This window comes from Calypte anna, chromosome 6 (assembly GCF_003957555.1).
Source record: "Calypte anna isolate BGI_N300 chromosome 6, bCalAnn1_v1.p, whole genome shotgun sequence".
Classification (NCBI taxonomy): domain Eukaryota; kingdom Metazoa; phylum Chordata; class Aves; order Apodiformes; family Trochilidae; genus Calypte; species Calypte anna.
The window spans coordinates 1,261,463-1,283,995 of NC_044252.1; the positions used below are offsets into that span (position 1 = coordinate 1,261,463).

The 22,533-nt window shown below is 49.4% G+C and overlaps 1 protein-coding gene across 3 annotated transcripts in view; it reads right to left on the minus strand.

Moving 5' to 3' along the window:
- Window positions 1-472: 472 nt before the first annotated feature.
- Window positions 473-22,533, minus strand: part of SYNPO2L (synaptopodin 2 like) — a 30,714-nt gene continuing 8,653 nt past the window's right edge. For 2 of the 3 annotated variants that reach the window (XM_008503998.2, XM_030453598.1), the window contains exons 2-4: window positions 19,806-19,957; window positions 16,805-17,460; window positions 473-5,451 (exon numbers count right to left, since the gene is read on the minus strand). In XM_008503998.2, the coding sequence (XP_008502220.2) occupies window positions 3,116-5,451; window positions 16,805-17,460; window positions 19,806-19,957 (3,144 nt within the window). In that variant the 3' untranslated portion in view covers window positions 473-3,115. The remainder of the gene's footprint in view (window positions 5,452-16,804; window positions 17,461-19,805; window positions 19,958-22,533) is intronic. The other variant, XM_030453597.1, reaches the window with a different exon arrangement.

A 22,533-nucleotide genomic window follows, 5' to 3' on the forward strand; every position in this document is an offset into this window, starting at 1 on the left:
GTAGACTTCAACTGAGTTAGGGTTAGAGTCAGGATTAGGCTGGAGTCGTGGGATAGATTTGATTTTCTGACTGCTTTGGCTTTCTGATCTCTTGATTAAAATGAAGTTGAATCCTTTAATGTGAGTTTACAGGTGGATTTACCAGAGCTGACAAACTTCCCTTGGTAGCAGATGTACAAGCAGAAAGTGCAGGCTGAGGGGCAGGGCTGGGAGTTGGCCCACAGAGAAATTTCTTCACCCTGTCAGTAAGTGAGAGTTTTATAGCTTGAGGTACCACATTTTTGCTTGCATGTGGCTTCTTTAATGCATAAGGGCTTTAAGTACAAATTTCTTTTTTTTTTTTAATTGCTGAGGCATCACCTCCTTTTTTGGACTCCTTTATTCTCTTGGCCTTAGGAGTTTGTTGGTACCTGCTGCACACATAGCAGCTGCTTCTGGGTGCCAAGCCAAGAAGGTGACAAAACACCACGTGTAAAGTGCATATCACAAGTTTATTCTTCTGCACAAACAAATAGAAAGTGACTGTAAATTGGAAAAAAAACCAACAAAAAAACCAAAACAAACAGAAAAAGAAAAAAAAACTATTTCCATAAACAAAGATGCCAGCTCTGCTCTCTGCTCTCCTTTTGGGGTCACATCTTCCACCAGAGAGGGGGCACGGCTGCCAGGCTCCCATTTTCAGAGCAGGGATGAGTCTCTTCCAGGGGGTGCTGGATATCAAAGCAGAGAGGGAGCCTATTTCCAGGCAGCAGCCATGGCTGTCTTGCAGTGTGTCCTGCCTGGTGACTGTGACCCCTCACCACTCCAGTCTCTCTTCTAAGATTCTTCCCCTCAGCTGCTGCAGGATTTTGAGGTTATTTATCTCTGGCAAGTGCTCCCATGTATTTAGTGGGAAGGGACTGATACATCAGAAGTAAAGATAACCCCCCAGCCTTGCCATGGGTGCAGTGTGTGACCTACAGCATGCTAGAGAGGAGGGATGAGAGGCAGCTTTAGATCAGAGCCAATGCAGACATCTTCAAACACTGAACAGGGGGACACCAGGGGGACACTGGGAAAACCTAGCAGGTGGGAGCTAAAACTTGAGAAACAACTGTTTCTGTCTGTGCTTGTTCAACAGCTGAGGAATCAGAAATTCAGAAAGGCTTAAGACAAGCTTATACGATTCAGAAGTATTCCTCATAACCTCACCTGTGACCTTTCTAACAGCCCAGTCACTATATTTTCATAAGCAGGCACTAGCAGAGCTGCTTGAAGCCAGCAGTAGTGCAGGTTTCTTCCTTATAGCTTAGCAGATGCATCTCAGAATTATTTCTCATCTCGTGCTACTTGCAGCCACAGCTCTTACTGGGGATACTGGACAAGCACTGCAGGGCTCATCTGCAACACCCTCAGCTTCTGCAGTTCAAGTCCTGTGCCAGCAGAGGAGCCAGGAAAGACTGAGAGGGGCTGAGATCCATCAGACTACTGGGGCTTTTCTTCTAAACGCAGATGTTTAGGACCAAAACAGGTTAGAAGTGAAATGCAGGACCCCAAACCTCCTGATCTTTTCCTTGCTCAGGTGTTTAATGTACATTCTCCAACTTTACTCACCTCCTGCCCACTACACCATCAGAAAGGATGGGCCAAATGCAGTCACTCCACTCACTTGTGTCCTGATCTAACATTCAGCACTGTTTGGCCATCACTCCTTGGCTTGCAGCAGTGTCTCTTTGAAATCTTGAGTGGGACCCCTGAAATACCACCTGTTTGCAATCTCCTTTACATGCTAAGGCCAGAGCTCTCTTTTTTTGTTTGTTTTCCAGTGGCAAAATTAATTTCCTGAGTCACTCAGGCTCTGAGAGCCCTGAGCTGTAAGGGCCTGAGGGGAAGGGACACTGCAGTCCTGTTTCCTCAGCAAACTGAGCTCTCTGTGTATGTGTAGGTGCAAATCACCCTCAGAGCACTTCAATTTTTAACAATCAGAGCCCAAGGATACTTAAATCCTTTAGCATGAAATTCTGTTTGTGACTTTGTTTCCCTGTCCTCCACTTCCCTAGGGAGAGCCCCTGTAAAAGGGGCCCTGTTTTCCAACCCTGGTACCAGAGTTCAGCAAGTTTGATGTCATGATCCAGTTCTGATCTGGCCACACCTCTCTCCTGAACTGCACAGAAAGATGATGTGCAATTGCATGTGCAATCCTGCCTCCTTGTGACAACAACTCCACCTTCTCCCACACAACCCTCCTTTGTACTTACAGCATCTGTGCCCTGACCTGATGCTGCAGGGCTCTCCTTGTGTCTCAGCTCACCTTTTAATCTGGCTGTTCTCAAAACCTGACACTTCCTTTGAGGTTCCCCCAGCTTGTGAACATTCAACACCCCTCTTTGGCAAACTGCTTCCAGATCTGGTAGCCATAGATTTAGCTCCAGCTGGGATGACTTTCCCTTTTCCCTCTTCCCCCCAGCCCTGATGCCTGGAGGAAGGGGCACACGTGGCCACCTCCCTGTGCTAGGCACACTGCTCACTCTGCTCTCTCCTTTCCCAGGCCCCTCCAGAGAGTCTGGGAGAAATGTCCAAGGTGCAGCCCCCCTTTGACTTCCCACTCCCTGTGGATGTGTGTGTGTATGGACTGACAGAACCCAGAGCTGTAACCCCACCTCTGACACTTTCCTCCTGGGAAGCTCCTGCTTCCCACTCTCCCTCTGCTCAGGGGTGACTCCAAAGCCCTTGGGAAAGGAAAGTCACAACTGCTTTCAGCTCCTCCTGTGACACAAGCCCTGTGTCTGTGTCACTAACCTCCTCCAGAGGTGGGGTTGCTGCTGCCTGCAAGTTCCCACTCTCTGTGCCACACAGGTGCCCTCTCCCCACATCCTTCCTCCTGCCACAGCCACTAAGCCTTGCCATGAAGCTGCCCATCTGAGACCCCGGGGATGCTGGGGAAGAGAGTGGTGCAGAAGGGGAGTAATTTCATTCTTTTTGTTTTTTTTCTTTTTCTTCATTTTGTGTCATTCATCCCAATGTGCTGAGCTGACATGAAAAGACAAAACGAGCACTATCTCTGCAGGGCCACGGATGGTTTGGGATGGGATGGGATGGGATGGGATGGGATGGGATGGGATGGGATGTGCCTGCCTCAGTGGTGGCCAAAGCTTGGCCTCCAGACATTGGCCTGCATCCCTGTTCTTGCTGCTGAGAACTTGGGCCTGGCCACCTGAAACCGAGAGGCTGAAGCTGGGTTTGGGGAGAGCCCCTGACCCCCCTGCCCGGGCTCTGGGGAGCTGGGGTATGGCTTGGGAGGGGACTGGCTGAGCTCTACCTGGAAGGGTGCTGGTGTAGCAGGGGCAGAAGCAGCCATTTCTGTTCTCCACAGGGGCTCATCCAGCGTGGTGGCCGAGCGGGGCACCAGCACAGTGGGTGCCAGGCTGCTCGAGGCTGGCATGGGAGCTGGAGTGGAGAAGCGACGGATCTCCTGGGTCTTGGCTGTTTTGACAGGGACCTGCTTGGCTGCTGGGAAGGATGAGCTGGCCTGTGGCTTGCCAGGAGGCTCCTGAGCACTGGGGCTCGGGGGCTCCCCAAAGCAGAACATGGCTGACTTTAACTGGTAGGGCTGGTGACGCATCACGTCGATGACCTTGATCCCTGATTTCTGGCCAGGTGCCTTTTTCACTTTGCTCTCTGCTTTGCTAGCCTGAGATTTGCTGGCTGCCAGGGGGTAGAAAGGGGAATGCATGGGGTTGTAAGCTATTGGAGGGGGAGCCCGGATGTTGGGTGAATATTTCCAGGATGAGGGCAGAGAAGGGGAGGGAGAGGGGGTCCTGGGCTTGGATTCTGGTTTCGGTGTTGTCTCCACCACGTATTTGTCCATGCGGCTCTGGCGTTTGGCAAAGAGCTCAGCCCCCTTGCCCTTCAGCTGGGGCATGTCCTGGGCCCCATTTACCAGTCCAGCATCTTGCTGCTGGGGTTTAGGAGCCACTGGGGGTGGGGTCTTGAACTTACGGCCAGAGGACTGCATGAAGTTGCAGGCCTCAGCACCCAGGCTGAGGAAGTCCTCCTCAGGCCCAGACTCAAAGCCTGCTCCGGGGTGGTCACCTTTTGGCTTCTCATCCAGGTTTTGTACCAGAGACAGGAGCTCGGGGTTGGGTGAGTTCTTCTTCTTCTCCTCAATCTTACTGAACATGGGTTTCTTGTTGCCCCGCCGGCGAGCCTCCTGCAGGATGCCTGTGCGGGGAGCTGGCACAGCAATCCTCTGCTCTCTGGAGGTTAAGGGCTCGGAAGGAGGCCGTGGCATTGCTGGTGAGGCAGCAGGGGAAGGTTGATTTGGCACAGGGGAACTGCCTCTTGTGTGCTGGGATGGTGCTGGACTGATATACAAAGAAGAGGAGGCTGTTCCAGGGACCCGCAGCTGGGGCGCTGTGGAGGCTGCCTCCCCTCCCGGCTTCGAGGGAGCTGACAGAAAGATAGAGCTGGTGGATGTCCGGGCAGTGCTGGCAGCAGGTTTGGTCTCTGGAGCACTTCCTCCTCCTCCTGGCTGTGACTCCAGTTGTGGTGTTGGCCTCCCTGGTGCAGGAATATAGAGAGATGTGGAGGAGCTGAGAGGAGCACAGTGCGTTGCTGCCGGCGCGCTGCCGGGTGTTCCTGGGGCTGGAGGAGAGAAAGGGGGAACCACCGTGCTCTGCCCACCCAGACTTTCACTTGGTTTTCTGGGTGCAGATGGTCTGAAGATGACAGAGGATGTTGCTGAGCGTTGGGCAGTAATACCAGGAGTAAAGGGCCGTGCAGACCTGTTGAACATGCTCGTCGTGCTGGCAGAGAAGGGCTCGGGGGTGCTCGGGGGAGGCAGGAAGAAAGTGGGGCTGGGGGGAGCCAGGAGCTGGGTGGGGAGGGTGGCAGTCTGCTTGCTGGGCACCTCCATGCCTTCCAGCTGGATGCTGAGGGGCAGGCTGGTGGCCTTCTGTGGCACAGGCATGTCCCCGTTCACTGTGCCCTGCTGCAGCTGGGCAGCTGGGGCAAGCTGGGGGCTCTTCTCTGTGGAGACTTTCTCGACCGTGTACTTCCCAGCCCGTTCCCTCTGCTGCTCAAACAGTCTTGCTCCTTTCCCTGAGGCCTCAGTCAAACCTTTTTGCTTCTCTTCCTTCTGTTCAGAGTCAGACCTGGCCTTTTCAATGTCCAGGTAAGTGTTGTCCCAGTCTGAGTGATTAGTTAGGCTTCGGGCATCAGAGAAACCTTCCTCATCAAATTCAGACTCACTCGTAGGGAAAACTCCGTCTTCCTCCTCGTAGGAGCGGTCTTCGTCCACGCTCCCAAAGCTCACCAGGGTGTACTTCTTAGCCCTTTGCCTCCGCTTCTTGAACATCAGCACCCCCTTGGAGTGGGGGTTGGGTGCATCTGTCAGCAGGGAAGCAATGGTCCTGCACTTGGTTTTGGCCTCTTTCACGTTCTTCTCTTGGACGCTCTCGTGGCGGTGAAGCTCTGCAAGAGACACAAAGAGGGGAGCTCAGGGCTCTGCAGGAGGCTCCGTGGGCAAGGCTGGACAGTGCTACAGAAGCACAGAGCCTGCTGAGAGGGGAGGGACCCAGCTCCTGTCCCTGTGTAGGGCACCCCAAGAATCACACTCATGCCTGAGAGCATCATCCAAACGTTTCTTGTCTTGATGCCATCCCTGCTTCCCCATGGCTGTGATAATTCTGCTGCCCACACAAGGACACACACTGTCACTCCCTGCCCTTCTTTTTCTCTCCTGCCTGTGCCAGTAGTGTCTTTAGGAACTTTGCTGATACAAACCCAGGTGCATTTTTTCTCTTTCCCTTCAAACACAATGGAATCCCGTGCAGGTGTGGAGTGGGAACTCCTCACAGTGTGATGGAAGCACTCCCTGCTTCCTCCTCACACCTTGGACTTCCTATTTCTGCAGCGTGTGGCCAAGAGTCCTGGGCAGTATCTGTCAGTGTTTGTAAAGGGCATCCCTTTGCTGCTGGAAGTTTTACCCTTTACTTCCCACCCTGTGTAAACCTCCCTCCTCCCATATGGAGGATTCCCAGGAGGACACAAGCTCCCTGGCTCTCAGAACTTCACCAGAAAGCAGCAGCAGGAATTATGTTGTCACCCTTGCTGCAGGCCCTGCCTGTGCCCTGTGCCCCGTGCCCAGTGAGGAAAAAGAACCATTTGCTCCTGAGCAAGAATCCCAGACTTCCACAACCAACCAGCCAGGCCAGAAGGAATCCACTTAAGCTGGAAAAGCCCAACACCTGTTGGGACACTGGCATGAAAGTGTGGAATAATCATTTTCCCCCTGCTCTGCCAGCCCAGTGGTCAGTAAAGCCCCAGGAAGGAACACTGTGTTCTCTACCTTGCATTTAGGGAAAGGATGGGGTCAGCAAGATGAAAAAGTAAAACCAGACTCAACTGCCCTGAAAGTATGGATGTGCCCTGAATCAGTGTTAAAGTGCCAGAAATCAGCACTAGCCTTGCACAGAAAAAAAACCCACTTACCTAAGTCAGAGACTCATTTCTGGTTTCTTTCCCCTTTTTCCTTACTCCCACTGTCTTTTTTTCCCAGCACAATAGTACAGATGAAACATTCATTGCTTGCCCACATCTAATAATTTCTCAAAACACTCTACAGCACCTTGTCTAGCCCTGACATTCTTAACAAAGAGGTACAAAATTATGTCCTGATGAAGGGGGAGAGGAGAGAGGAGACTGCCAGGGGAAGGCTCTCTGCAAAACTTCCCTTACAGGGTAACTTCACCTTGCTGAAACAAGACTGAAGGAGTTCCCAGGTTTTTGTGCACACCTACTGCTTGTTTTCCAGGCCACTCATAGCTTTGCCCTCAAAGACCTGCTGTCCACGACAGAAAAGAGCAGCAGTCCCTGAAGGTCTGTCCATTCCACTTACTTAGAAATCTGCCTTGTTCACAAAGAAGGAAGCAAGAGAGATTTTTTTGCTACAAGCATCCTTGCTGCTTGCCACTACACCTCACCTGGCTGGTATTTAGCTGCTAAGGAGGAAAAGCAGCACTACAGAATCTTATCCAAGCCCACAATATGTAAAGTCTGGGCCCTGAGTGACTCAGAGGAGAACTTCTGGCATAGGGAGGCATCAGGCAGGGTGCTGCACCATCTCAAGTGAGGCTCTGTGCAGCCCCTTCTGGCAGCAGAGTACCAGTAAAGCACTGAGTTATGGGCTGGCAATTACTGTCAGAGAAAATACAAGAGCAGGAAGCCTTGGGTGTGCCTCCCCAGCTCCTGGTCCTGGCTCAGGGTTAGCATCCATGGCTCTGACCTGCTCTGTGCTCTGAAGCAGCTGGCATGGAAGGCCCTCTGGGATCTCCCTCTTCTTCCTGCTTTCCTTCATTCTGCCAATCCTCTCAGCAGGAAAATGACCATGATTTTAAAGCTACAATGACCATGTATTAAAGCTACAATTTCCCCCAACAGTTTAAGAAAAAAAGGAAAGAGGAATCTTCCTGAGATTGTTTGCTGCAGATAAAGAGCAAGAGTGAAATCGTCATAGACAGAAGAATAGGGGAAGGAGAGGAAATGAAAAATGGGAGGAAAGAGGGAAGAAATGAAAGGAAGGGAAAAGGAAGGGAAGGGGGGAAAAAGACAGAAAAGCAAAAGGAGAAGAGTGGAAAGAGGGAAAAAAAGAGAAAAAAGGAAAGAAGAGAGAAAATTAGATAAAATAAGAGAGACAAAAAGAAAAGAAACAAGAAATTAAAAGAAACTGAATTAAAGGAAAATAGAGAAAAGAGGGAAGAGAAGAGAAGAGAAGAGAAGAGAAGAGAAGAGAAGAGAAGAGAAGAGAAGAGAAGAGAAGAGGAAGAAAAAGAGAAAAGAAAAAAAGAGCAGAAGAGAAGAAAGGAAAAGAGAAAGAAAAGAAAGAAAGAAAAGAAAAGAAAAGAAAAGAAAAGAAAAGAAAAGAAAGAGAAAAGAAAGAAAAGAAAAGAAAAGAAAAGAAAAGAAAAGAAAAGAAAAGAAAAGAAAGAAAAGAAAAGAAAAGAAAAGAAAAGAAAAGAAAAGAAAAGAAAAGAAAAGAAAAGAAAAAGACATTTGTACCTGCATAAGGCTGATCCAAGCTTGGGAAGGCAGAGTGCAGACCTGGAGAGCTGGGCATGTCACAAAGCCCGTTTAATTCCCAGCTCCCCATAAACAGAGAGAGGCAGTGAGAGGCAGAGCAGCTCCCTGCTGGAGCAGAACCAAAACTCTGAGGTGTCCAAGCCCTTTGCTATCAGCTCCACAAGCCTTTTAAAGCTTCTCTTTTGTCTCATAGGCATTGCTGCTGAAAGCCATGAGGTCACTTTCTCTATTTTTGTCTTCTTAGCTTCATCACTGAGCAGTGTGACGGACATTGTCACCTGGCACTTAAACATCCTCCTTCTTCCCCTACCCTCTGCTCCCTCTGAGGAAAAACTCTTCTTTTTTATGTAAAGATGAGGAAACATGCCCTAAACTCCCACTGTATCTGTGGTGCAGGCTTTAGCTTAGAGAGGTGCAAGCTTCAGGTTGGTGTTTCCAGTGCCAAGGGCATCTCTGTTCTGAAGAGCCCTTCCAGGAGATGAGCCCAGCACAGTGCTCACACAGCAGAGAAACCCACCCAGGAGGAGCAGCTTTCCTTCTCTGACACCCTCAGAGAGCACCCAGCTCCAGGTACAGATGAGGAGAGGCTTTCTTTTTCCTCTGTGTGTCAGGATACAGATTCCTGTTGTGTGCCAGGACAGCTGAACAGAGGAGCATTAGAATCCTGGGTTCCTGCAGTGGTATTTAGTTGAATTAAAATGGCAGAGGCTCTTATTTGTACCACTGAAGAGCGTGGCTGTGCCCTGGGAGGGTGATGGAGCATTTCAAGGCCAAGGAGTGGTGTTTTGGCAGCACCATTCATAGCTCCAGCACTGATAACTGAGAGGTGTTGAAAGATGAGGGGCTGATAGTGAGGTCTGGGGTGGATGGGGAGGAAGGGTGCTGGGAGTCACAGATCCCCAGAGTCCTGGCCTGCTAAGCATCTCTTCACACTTGGGCTGGGTCTCACCTTACAGCCTCTTGCTGTGTGCAAGCAGCAGGTTCTAGGAGAGAATCCCAGAGCTCTGGCCAAGGGACACTGCCCTCTGGTTCTGCCTCCCAGCAGTCCCAGCCTCAGCAAGCAGAACTCAAGCAGGGCAGCTCTTGAAAATGAAAATACAGCTCTGCACTACAGGAAGATTTAAGCAGTAAATAAAAAGTCCTCCAGTAGAAATATTCTGATGGAATAGATATGAGAGTAAATGGGAGGGTGGTTATAAAGCTGTCCTAAATGTTGGTATGGTGGATAATTTCTACAGAAAAGTTTTTGGTTTAAAGCACAAAATACTTTTGGAATAGGAAGGGAAATAAGCAAAGCCTACAAAGATTTTTCCACTAACTTAACTTGACTAAACTCACTGAAGTTAAATTAATTACATATGTAAAATGTATAAATCCTTTCCAGATCAGAACCTATTAAAAGAAAAGGTATCAACATATGCTCAGGAAAGGCACTGAGCAAGCAGGCTTACGTGGTGCCAGACACTGTTCATGTTCACTAGGAAACAAAAATGGTAAATTTGATTACCAAAGACCAAATAGTAGCAAAGCCATTCCCATAGGAAACAAGCACACTGCTAACTTCAGACATAGCCTGTCCCTCTGTGATGAAATACAACTTGCCTGCTATTTTTTCACATGGGATCAACTAGATTTTGTTCTTCCAGTTATTTATGTTAGACAAGGTCATTTTTCCACAGCTAACGTTGCAAATATCTCAGTAAGTCACTAGAGGCTCTAGACATCTCATGCTTTTCATACCTGGAGTCTTTTCAAAGTAAGATTTGGAGAGGTTATATTTGCCTTTGAAGTATTTCCCTGTTGAAAGCTTCAACCTTTCAAGCTTCGACTGATGTCTGAATTGCAAAGAGTAAAGCAAGGAGGGTATGGGGGGTTGGTTTTTGGTTTTTTTTTTTACTTAAAAGAAGTGGTAAAACTCTTGTTCTAAAGTGGTAAAACTTGACTGTCATTCCTGCATATTTGTACAGTTTGGTCACATAATCTGTACATTATATGAACCACAGATGAGGCTTCAGCTCCAGTTCAGAATGCTACAAGGAAATGCCTCAGCCTTACTCAAGTCAGCAACACTGAAGCCTGTATCTGAAGTTAAATATATAGTGAAATACTTGTCATATGTAGTTAGATACTTGTAAACCAGTGGTTCTTCTTAAATAGCTGGAGATACTAGGAGCTTCCAGTGAGACACTGCCCTGCTGCAATGTCCTGGGTTTAGAAAAACAGAACTCAAGCCCCTAATCAGGTAAAGCAAGAGACCATGGGAAAAAAACATGCTCATTTTGTAGATTTTTGACCACTTGTAGCCATTCTGTGACTCCCCCACTGCATCTGAAGAGCTGTGCCAGGCAGAGAGGCTGAGGACACTTGGCTGTGTGTGGCTGCACTGTATTATGCTCCTGGGGTCCTGCTGCAGACTCTAATAGCTTCTTCACTCCAAAAACATCTCCATCAGTTGAGGTGAAGTTTGCCTTTCTTCCTGAGCACTGGAGCCTTGGATATTCCCTACGTAGATTTCTGGAAGAAGACTGCTGAAGGAGAGCTTGCTTTTGCCAGGACAGCACCTGTTGGATGCAGTAGTGAATCTCTCTTTCAGAGTTTTAGCCCTGATTTCTTCAGGAAGGTTTATGTACTCATCCTGCATGTCTTTCAGTCTTATCTGTTTCATGCTAATTGCTTTTTATTCATGCTTATTGGCCAATCTGAAAATTTTAAGAGCCACAGAGATACAAGAGAAGTGTACATGAAAATAGGTGTCTGGACAGAGGAGACAGGTCTCATCATAGGCACCCTGAGTGCCTTCATTAAGCACCACAGCCCAAGAGCAGCACACACTGGAGAGGTGATGGCTTCTCATTCTGAACCTGAGAGACATCAGGCAGAGCTGCATTTTACTGGAGGTGAGAGAATGAGGTAACAAGTACTAGAAATAAATCAAAGTGACACCAAGATCTGTTAATTCTGCTGCTCACAAAATCACTTGTCTGACAGCAGGACACCACTTACTCATCTTCTCTTTGTCCTTCAGTGTTTCCAGCATTTTCTCTGTGGCAATACAGACAGGCACATACTCACCCTCTGGCTCTATGGATGTGATTAATCCTGTAGCACTTGCCATGTATTCTTGTTATCCAATTGATTTTACACCTTTTCTGCAATCAGTCAAGCTCCTACTGCATTTAAAATTCCAACTACGTGTAAAACAACTTTATACCTTCCATGCCTTGTGTCATCTTGATCAATACACAGCAATCTCTGCTGAACCCTCAGACCATGTTATTGCTATTTCCTGGTGTTGCTTCCAGGTACAACACACTCGAGAAACAAAAAACAGTTTAAAAGCTTCACCACCAGCAGTCTGCAGTTGGAAAAGCAGATAGGAAGGAAGACAGCAGTGCTGCAACTTCTCCACCCAGCTAACCCACCTCCCTCCCTCCTGTCCCACACACACCTGAGTTTCTGTGGGAAGAAAGAGCAGAGAAAAGCTGCAAGGTGTCCCAGCCAGGTCCCAGTTGTGACCAGCAGCAGGCTCAGGGCTGTGGGGTGCCCCACAGCACATACTGCCTGTTCTGTCTAGATGCAGCCAGAGGACAAGATCCACTGACAGAAGGGAGGAGGGCTGAGATTTTTAATCATCTGTCTCCTTGCTGGTCATCTAACAGTGAGGTGGGGTGGACATTTGATTGACATATGTTAGTGTTTAAAGCTCCGTGGATGAAAATATAGAGGTAGTCCTGTTAGATTCAGGAGCCCAGTGAAACACTATGACCAACTTAGCCAGTTAGCTACCCTGACATCATGAGCCATTAATAGTTATGTTTGCTGTTCTATTCTCAGCCAATTGTGCAGTCACCTTACAGTAGTCCTGCCTCATCCAGATTTCTCTCGTTGGAAAAGTCATGTGGAGCTGTATCAGGTGTCATGCAGAAGCCAACACATGCTGTGTCCACCTTATTCCTGTAGCCACAAAGTGTTACCTTACTGATCAGGTCAAAGACTGTTTCTTTTTCTCATTTCTGTTAGTCCATGCTGTTTATACTGATCAGTTTGTTTTCCACAAAGTGTGCTCAAAAGAAATATTTTGCCCACCTAACTGAAGCTGAAGATTTACAATTATTTTTCATTTTACCCTCCTGTGGCCATAAGAAAGGTGCTCTTCTTGGTCTCTTCCCCTGAGACTCCATTATTCCAGGATTTTTTGAGGCCTGTTCTGATACAATTTTCCTGATTCTTTACATTTCCCCTTTACAGAGAAGATGATTCAGTCTTGTCCTTTCTGTAGATCAGTGGATCAAGATATGCTGAACATCCCCCATTCCTGCTGGAGCCTTGTTAACATTAGTGGCAGATACACTGATAACACTGCAACTTTACAGATTTTACAACAAACTCATCTCCCTTCCTACAATGCCTTGAGCTGAAATGAACAACCCTTTTTTGTCAGCTTGACAATTTGCTCCTCCCTAGCTATAATTTTCTCTCTTGCTAAGCAATGGCTCTGCTGTTTAATTACCCCTTGTCAAAGTCCTCTTGTGCCTCACCCTTTTATGACTCTCCCTCTCCCATCACTGTCACTTTGTCTCATTTCATTGTCATCCCTGAGCAGATTTGGCCCAACCTTGTCACCAAGTCCCCCATCACACACAGAATCACAGAACTGTCAAGGCTGGAAAAAACTCCTACAATCACTGAGTTTAACCACCAGAACTTTCATCCCTTTCAGAACTGATGGAAACAACACTGGACAGGGAGAGGGATTCCCCTTGCCTGTCTGTATTATCATTTCTTTCAACTCAGCTCCCCAAATCCTGTGGCCTACCAACCATCAGCTTGGCTAAGCCAGGCTATGGGGTTATATATTTAGTTGTTCCAGTGTGATTATTGCTCTCATCACCTTGATATCCCAATCATTGGCAACATTTGGGCTTCATCCCATTGTTCCCCATCACCCTCACACATCCTAAGTCACTTCAAAGTGCACGTGCAAGGTCAGGCTGTGCTAACTTAGTGTGTGCAGCAGAATATTCTGAAAAATCAACCAGCTGAAGCTCTGCAAGGACCATGGGGGCATGAGCATGGAAGAGAACTGCTGGCACTGACCAGCAGCAGGAGGATGAACAACCTCTGACCATGTCTGAGGAGCTGTGACCCAGAGTCAGAGTCCCTGTGCTGCCAATAATAACACAGAGAGGTAATGGCTGAGTAACTTGGTAGCTTAAAAGAAGATGCTTAAAATGGTATGGACAAAAAAGAGTACCTAACTTTTCATTTTAGGAACCACATACAGCTTCCTCCAAGCATCTTCAAAGACTAAAGCTCTTTCCCTTCCCAAAGATTATATGGAGCTGGATTTATCTTGAGCTAACACCTGAGCTAAATCCATGTCTCTGACAGGCTCTGGGGCAGTGGGACAGCAGTGAGCAGAGCTCTACCAGCCTTACTGCCACTGCTGCAACTCCCTGCATCTGCACTGAACTGCTGGACAAGAGTGATGCCCCAGGGAATGGTGCTGGAAATCCCCAGGAAGAGGGCCAATTACTTGTGCCAGTTTCTGAGATGGCTCAAGAAAGAAGGAGAAATTCATCCACATTAGCCAAGACAGACAACACCCTCTGATAATCAATGTCTCCTGCCCAAGCAGTTAATACATCAGCCTGAAAATACCACCCCTGTGCTTCTGGTTTATGAAGAACATAAAGCTTTATGTTTATGAAGAACATAAAGCTCAAATGCCATTCTCAAACCTAACACTGGAGGAAGAGGGCTCCAGATGGAGAGTGTTTATCTCACTGTTGTCTTCTTTAATAAATGCTTTCCAAGCTGCATAGAATTCAAACCTGAATGCTGGTTATTCAGGGGGATGTTCTGAAGCAAACTCATATACCTGTGTATGTAACTTGATTTCCCAAGTGGAGGCAACTTCCACTGCTGAAGTGGGATCAGACTGATCCAACCATGGAGCAGCTGGCTCTGCTTTCCTCTGGCTGGCTGCTCACTGAGTAGCCAGGGCCAAGGGTTATTCAGTATTGCTTCATCCTGCTAGGAACAGACTTTTTGTAAGATCAGTAGTTCAGGAAATCAGTTTTAATCTCCTGCACTGAGCAGAATGCTTTGCTACTCCACTTTAAAGCAGGAAGGATGGGGGCAGTTTACCACTGTCCCAACCCTTTTGGTCTTCTAGTCTGCAGTGAATGGAGGAACCAGTAAGCCAGCCTAACAGCCATGACCATTAGAGTCTCAACTGGTAAAGCTGAATCCCAAGGAGAGAAAGAATGTGGTGCAACGAGTTCAAGCTGCCATTCAGGTACTTCACCTTGTTCACAGCTCCTGTGGCCTCTACTGACTGTAAGAGGCTGATAGGGGGCTGGCTGCACTCACTCCCTCTGCAGAGAAATGTGACTGCAGTGGCTGTAAGGAGAGGTAATCTGCATGACCCTCTGATGAACAGGCCACTTATTTATAAGCATCCTATCTCCTCAAGTGCTGCTGCTGTACATCCGCTTTAAACAAGAAGGATTTCCTTTTCTGATACTGACTGGAGTAACTTTGATGACTCTGCAGGGGCAGGCAGGCCCATATAAAGCAGAGGAGGAAATTTCCCCACCCATTTTCCCCTCCCTTCCCCCACCATACATGGAGAGGCTCTTGAGGCCTAGGGACTAAAAATAGTCCCATGGATAAGTTTAAATTGAGATATTTTGAAGCACTTCTCATACTGACAGAAATTCCTACAGTGTGATAGCAAGTTAGGACCAGCATGCTGCCCTGGTGTGTCTGTCTTCTGCTAGGAGTTGGTATTTTCAGTTCTGAGAAAGGTGATTTAGGATGGGGGTGAAGATAGAGTGCACCTTGGGGAGCAGAGGCAGCTGAGGAGAAGCAAGCCTGGCTACAGATGAACCCTTAAGCCTCTGATCATGGGGTGAGCAGAGGGAGCCAAAGAACCTCCCTAGCAGTTACTGATGACAACTACACTGCCTGCTGGTTGTGGCTTTTGTTTTAATGGCTGCTGTGCTCCAGCAGGATCAGGACACAGAGTTTTGCCTTGGCCTTTACTGCCAAGATTCCTACCCCAAGAAAAGGCTGAGCTGGCCATGTGAGTTGCCATCCATGGCAGAGTAATTCTTACACAAGGACACCTGTGGCTAAACATAAACCAGAAGAGGGGTGAGTGGTGGAGGGGTAATAGGAGAATAAAATATTCTCTCTGTCTGCCATGCTTCTGGGAAGCCTACCTCTAGCTAGCAATAAAGTTGCATCACCTTCTGCCATGGGGTATTATTTTGCCACCAGAAATGCTCTGCAGCAGAGACTGTGGCTCTCCTGGGAGCCTTCTGCACTGAGGCTGCCCCTGGAAATAAGGGCTGATGTAAAGCAATTGCTCACCCACTGCTCAGACTATCAGGTGGCAGGGAGCAGCTGAACATGCCTTTCCCAACATTCACCTCATGCCTCTACATTATTCAAAGGGGGAAAAAATAGCTTCATCCTCAGGGAGGCTGAAATACTTTCTTTGCTGCCCTCAGGAAAGTGCTAAAGTCCAGGAAGAAATAGTACAAGGCACCAGGTCGGTTGTACTGCTCACCAGGGCCTGGCATACAGGACCCAGACAAGATTTGAAAGTTAACTCTAAAGGATCCCTTAGGCAAAAAACAGGAAAAGAGAGGCTTAGCAATTGCCTTGCAATCTTACCTGGTCTGGAGAAAAATGTCTAGCACCTGGAGCAGAGGATCAGAAGTTAGAACCTGTGTGCTTTATTTTCTGATTCACTCAAGTAACTTTTCTGTTTCCCATTCTGTCTCCCAGCTGAGTCACTTTTTAAAAAACTTGCTCTATTTCTAGGCTCAGAGAAGTATAAATGAGTCAGTCGTACAGCACACTGAGATACTTACATGAAAACAAAGGTTTGATTACCTTGTTAATATTATTGATAGATCACAACTGTGCAGTCAGGTAACATCTTGTTCTGCCATCATGTTTGGGTTTGAAACACTCCAAGTGACAACTAAGGTCACTTAGTGACCCATATACTACACACTGTATTTTTCAGTGCTTTTTTCTACCTGGGAAAGTCTTGACTAGTAGGGGTTCTACTACAAGGAGCAGGTGATTTACCAGTTCCTGCCTCTCCTTGCTGACAGCCTTCCACTACTGATACCTAAAAAGTGATACATCCTCCCAGAGATCACCAGCTCTTGCCAGACAAGGAACCTCAGAAAGCTGAGGTTCTTAATGATGAAACTACAACATGGGGCTCCCTGGGACCCCCTCAGAGCGAGTGCCTGTGCTTGGGGACACAGATAGCTAAGGAGCAAACTGAGCTGCTGTGAGATCTCTGAAAGGCCAGGCCTGGGAAATTTAACCCCCAACTTCTTTTCTGCCACCATCATTTCCCCTGAGTCTTACTCGGCCCAAAGTGTTGACGAAACCAATGACCTCCACCCTGTTTCTGGCACATGAAGGTGCCAGAGCACAGCTGGTTGTGTGGCTGCAGCTTTTAGGAGTGACTCCCAGATTCCACAGCCTTTCTCTCATCCGTTCCTTGGGGACATCCCGGATGAGGTGGACCCCAGTACCAAAGCTGCAGTAGGAAGCTCTGGTCACTGAAGGTCTGCCCTCTGGCTCCTCCCAAGCTAAAAGAGCCAACCCACTTGAAATTGGCTGGAATGAGGCTTTTGGGAAGGAGATCCAGCACAGGAAGAGGGCGTGGGTGAGTGGCAAGGTGCGAGCGGCAGGGTGCGAGTGGACTTACTGGCCTGCTTGGCTTTCTCTGCATACGTGGTGGTCAGGTCTTCATCAACGGGGTGCTCCACTGGCCCCACCATGGGGATGAGATGGCGTTCTGCTTGGATAGCCTTGGTGGCATGGGGCAGGAGCATGGCCTCTGGGGAAGGCTCCCGTCCCTCTGCTGATGGTGGCCGCAGCTGCCCCTCACTGTCGGAGAAGGGGGTTTCCGCACGGCTGCCGGGCAGGCAGGAGATCTCCCTCTTGGCCACCCCGCTGGACCTGGCCACCTCAGCTCCCTCCTGTGCAGCAGCTTCTGGCATGCTCTCATAGCCACTCTGCTCAGACAGGGACACCTCATCCTGAGGTGCCTCCCCCTTGCTGGCGGTGCTGTCGGGCGGGGAGCGCGGGCTCTTCTTGCGCGCCCGGCGGTGCTTCTCCTGGGCCACGTTGTCGGCGTCGCTGTCGGTCTCCCCGTAGTAGGCCTCGCTGTCTGGAGGGGAGGTGAGGCTCTCCAGGTGCTTCTGTGGCCTCCGTGGTTGAGAGGGCTGTGGGGTGGCTCCTGCTGGGTCAGGGCTGAGGAGCTGTGCTGGGGGGCTGAGGGGAGATGGTGGGGAGAGCACTCGTGTCCCTGGAGAGGAGGAGCGCTGGAGCCGTGGGCCAGTCTGGTCCCCACCAACTACCCTGTGGGGAGAAGGAAAAGTCATGAGGGAGGTCTGGCTGGTGGGGCTGAGCTGGAAGGAAACCCCCGTGGGTAAGAGAGGGGTAAGGATTGAGCCAAGCTGCAGATGTTGGTGTCTTCCGGGTGGTAGAGACACCTGAAGTGCAGACACCGAGGGCAGACTCATCTCTGACATCTGCTCCCAGCTCTCATCCTCATTTTCTGCTTCGTGACTCTCTGAAAAGCAGCTGTTAAAGACTTGAAAATGAGAATGCCCTGAGAGCATAAAAAAATCTCCTGAGCCATCTTAACCAGCTCCCCAGGCATTGCTCCTGGGGAGGTAAATTCCTGCATAGCAAACATTCCCCCAGGAAGGTGGGATGCCTACAGCCTGCTGCTTGCCTCCTCAGCCACCACACTGCTCTCCAGCTGCTCCTGAAGCTGGGAATGCTCCACTGAGCAGCTCCCTGGCTCCCTGCATTTCCCAAACTGCCCTGACCTTGACCTAGGAGTAAATAGCAAATCCTTAGGAGAAAATGGCCCCAGTGGTTTCCTTAGGGGCATGGCAGCCCAATACATGGTGGCATTTGCCTTTGGCTTTGGCATGGCAACTTCTAGCCAGGAAGGGTGACCAGAGCAGGGGCAGACTGGGGCAGGCAGCCTGATGATGATGGGAAAAGAGCCAGCTCTGCCCTCCTTCTCAAAAGTCAGGCTGGTTTCAAGGGCAGTTTGACTCCAGGTCACACAGGTGGGGTGTGGAACTTCTTCCTTTGCCAGAGTCACCAGGGCTTGGTTGAGTTATAAAGGAGCCCTCAGTATTTGCCTCTGAGCACGCACACTGGGAAGCCAGGCAGACAGCAGTGTCTCTGTAAAGCTGTGGGATTTGTGACTTGGATTCCAATTCTGAACTGTGAAAAATCTGTGCTCGTGTCAAATGCAAAGCTGTGTGGAAGCTGAGGGTGGGGCAGTTTCTCTGACCATTTCTTTTTTAAATAATATTTGCTATTATAAACTCTCACTGGGGAGCAAACTCAAAGCAAAACAGAGCAGGCTTGTCTCTTCTGTAAATACTCAACCAGAGAACTGGAAAGAGTAACTGCTTGTGAACTAGTCTCTCTTGTTCTGGACTGTCAGGTCACAATCCATCTCCCTCCCTCTCTTTCTCTCTCCCTCTTCACACACATCCCACAGTGACAGAAACACACAGATGACCTTGCATATTCCAGGGCTATCCAGGTACACCTCATTTCAGAACAGGACTGACTGGTGTTTTCTCTGGGAATGTAAATACAAAGTAGGAATAGAGATGTGATCAGAAAGCAATGTTTGATGAGTTCTCCACTACCCCAAGATGAATCCAATCCATTCTGTTATTTCCAAACAGCCTGGTGTTGGTCTTTCTCACTCTGCTAATTCAAAGTCTGCTGATTTGGGCCCACTGGAATTTGCCCAGGCACCTGTTGGCTGCAGACAGGCTCTGATGGGGTGAGATAAGGCCTTGGCAAGGGACCAGGAGCTATTCTGGACACCTTGTGCACAGCTCACTCATCCCACTTAATCACAGCTAGGGAATGGGGGGAGCACATCAGAAGGCCCCGGTGCTTTCCTTGAAGCCCAGGGGATGATCCTGCATGCTCAGGATTTCCTTCTCTGAGCACTGCCCACCTCTCTCCCTGCTGTACAGATGCAGGAAACCAGCATGGCTCTGCCTCCCCACTGCTCTCAGTGCTCTGTCTTGTCAGAGCTGTAGAAAATCACCTTTGTCAGTCCCCTTGGCTGCACTGAGGCTTCAGCACAGGTAGAAACAGGGATATTGCTGGGACCACTTTTTGTGCTTAAATTTGAGCCTGGCCTCCAGTGTTCTGCTGGACTGGAGACTTTGCCAGAGATACTTCTTTCCACAAAAAAGGAAAGGGACTCTTTGTGGGAGTTTGTTCACACTCTGTCAGAAACCAATCACCTGCTGTAGTAAACACTTGGGTCATCTTTGTCTTGGCTCAGTTATCCCATGTGTAGTCAAATCCATTTCTACAGAACAGTTATTTACCCAGAAGGAACTGGATTCTCTGTTCATTGCTGAGATGAGCTGCTTGCTTAGAGCCTAAATTGCTCATTGTTTGCAGCACAGCCCTCACTCTGAGAACACTTCCCTCCAGTCTGAGAGGCAGGGAGCTCTGGGGTGGGTTCAGCCCCAGGAGCAGACACTGCAGTGCAAAACTTCTGGCCAGCCAGGGAAATCTCCCAGTGTGGGGGCACCAAAGGCTTCCTGCCTGCCTGCCTCCTGCTCGGTGTGGGTCGCTGCCGTGCTGTCTGAAGCTGCCCTGCTGCCTGCATTGTCACGGCAGGGGTGCTGGGGAGCCGGTTTTACCTTTTCACACGGATGTTGAGCGTCCCGTTGGAGGAGTCGATGATCTGCATGGCAGAAGCATGGGAGAGGCCAGCACAGGACTTGCCGTTGATAGACACCAGCACATCATTTTCCCACAGCCCTCCCCGACAAGCTTTGCTTCTCTTTCGGATCTGGAAAGGCAGAAGAGAGAGAGCAGAGGTGAGGGGAAGGTCAGCAGCTCTTGACTCACTTGCTGCTCTCCTGATGGCCCTTCTGTTCCCTTGTCCCTGAGACAATAAGGCCTTGGCGCTGCCAAGGTGGAGGAGCAGTCCCTTTGGATGAGCTCTGGCTGTGCCTTTCAGTCTCTGTATTCCTGTTAATTCCAAGAGTCACTCCACTGAGCATAGCCCTGGCCTGATCACCCAACCAGTCTGAGTCCTTCAGTGCAGGTGGAAGGCTCAAGAGCACCTACGTGCTCTTCCCTCTCATTCCTTATCTCCTAAGTTGCTTAAGGAGCCCCTGTTTCAGGGAGGGAACAGGAACTCTTCCAGACTATTCTTGTACATGGCTGTCTGTGCATCTGTATGCCCCTACTCTGCTCCTTGGCATGATCCCTGATGCTCACACAGAGCCCCTGGAGGTACCATCCTCAGGGAGCATTCCCCACTATCAAGCATTCCCCAGTACCAAGCATTCCCCAATATCAAGCTTTGGCCAACATATTTTCTGGAAATCTGCATCAGGCCACACAACCCTGTCACACAAGTGTAAACTTGGAGTAAATCTGTGTAGGATATGTACCTGAAAGGGGAGTCTGGGTCTCTGGTTCCAGGCTAATTCCTAGACCTGGCCTCTCGTGTCTATCTCACACCAAGTGTTCCCTCTCCCTTTTGGTCCATCATCCATCAGTTAAAACTTTTTACTGAAACTCCCACCCCATCTTAGCCAAGGAAAGCAAGCCAACCAGATGCCCACTCAGCCCAAGCCCACAGACCTCTCTCTCCCATGCAGGGAAGCAGTGGGATAATTCTGTAGCACAGCATGGCACTCAGAATGCACCCAGCACCTCCAAGAATACTCAGGCAAAAACACTGTGTCAGGGAAAACCAGGCCCAAGGCAGTAATATACTGGGCTTGTAGATGCTTCTGGAATACTTGGTAATACACAGCAAGGCAAACCTGGTAGCCACAGGAAAGAGAAGTGGTGTGAGTGGCTTACTGCCCTGTCCTTGTTCTTGCAGGGGCAGGAGAGGAGCAGCAAAAGGAGAGAGTTGGAGCCCTGAGGAGGGCTGGCACGGTGTGGCTGGCTGGCCTTGGGGCCCAGGCCCTCTGCACCCATGGGTGCACGCATGGCCAGGGTTCAGGGCTGCTGGGTTGTGTTGAGCAGGCAAGAACTGCACTCCTCCCAGGTCAGCCTGTCAGCAGGACTCAGAGGTGCTGGGGAAGAAGATGGAAAGAGGACAGCTATGCTCCGAGTTGTTTGCGTGTTCACTGGCACTTCATCTCTCTGCAACTTCTCCAGCTTGACCCCAAATTTTGCCTGCATGCTTAAAATAGGGACTGGCTCATCCCAGCTGCCACATCCATCAGCCTCTGTCATTTTAGTCCTTTATCTCCCTCCTTCCTAATATAAGCCTGGAATGAGAACGTGTGGGTCTGTAACAAACTACTGCTGAAGAACCACTTTTCTGCTGTTACAGTATAAATGCTGCTTCCTCAGGGTCCCTCAAGGTGCAGCTGTTGACTGAGAAGAGGGAGCAGACACATTTTCCACTGCTGCCCTGCTGATACAGCAGCTAGTGCAGGAGAGTTGGGAAGCTGAAGAGATGTTAGAAGGAGGCTCTTCTGCTGTTCCCCAAAAGGCCAACTGCTGCTCCACAGCCAAGTGCTTGGTGCTCAGCACTGGATGGGAACACACTTGCTGAGTACCTCTCCTAATTATGGAGAGTTTTGGGGGTTAAAGGCTGTCAGCAGGTGCTCAGAGCATTCCTTACATCCCATCATACTCCTCCACGCTCACTGCAACCAACTGGATGTGGGCTGGTGACCACCCCGAGCAGAGCCAGTAAGCTTCCTGCAATTCTCTGGTCCCACAGTACTGCAGGGATTTGCAGGCAAGAGTTTGGGATTCCAGGGCAGGGAGGGTCAGGCCCAGCTCACAAAGACCACCCAGGCACCTTCAGATCAGAGCAGACTGGTGGGACACAAGCTGCTCCACACAGGCTGAGCCATGTGAGCAGGCAGTGCATTTCTTTTGTGGGTTTTCTGTGGTTAGACCTCTGGCTTGGTCTCTGCTCAGATTGCATCAGGGTGGCAGAAGGCCCATGCACCAAAGCAACTTGTTACTTCAGTGCAGGAGCTTACAAACTCTTCTATAATCCTTACAAACCCTCCTATAATCTCAGAAGGGGACCTCTTCATGTTTCCATTCCTCTTTGGGAAAACAGGACCAGGTCTCTTCCAGCTCAGGAAGAGACTTACAGAGTCTGAAAATAGAATATAACTGTTCCTGGCTGTCAGTCTCCCCCAGGTTTATTTACCCCTCCCTGAAGTTCATGAATCCAGTTCTCAGAGGCAGGGGGAAACAAACTGCTCACAGCTTCATTTTAATGTCAAACCCCTGCCCTGCTCCATTTTGCCAGGGAGGGAAGCAAAGGGGTTAAAAGCAGCAGGGGATTGTGCAGAGGGAGAAGCAAGAAAGGTTGTCATACAGAGAGGAGAGGACTTAATCCACAGCCATGTCAGCAGGGTGCAGTGGCAGGAGCAA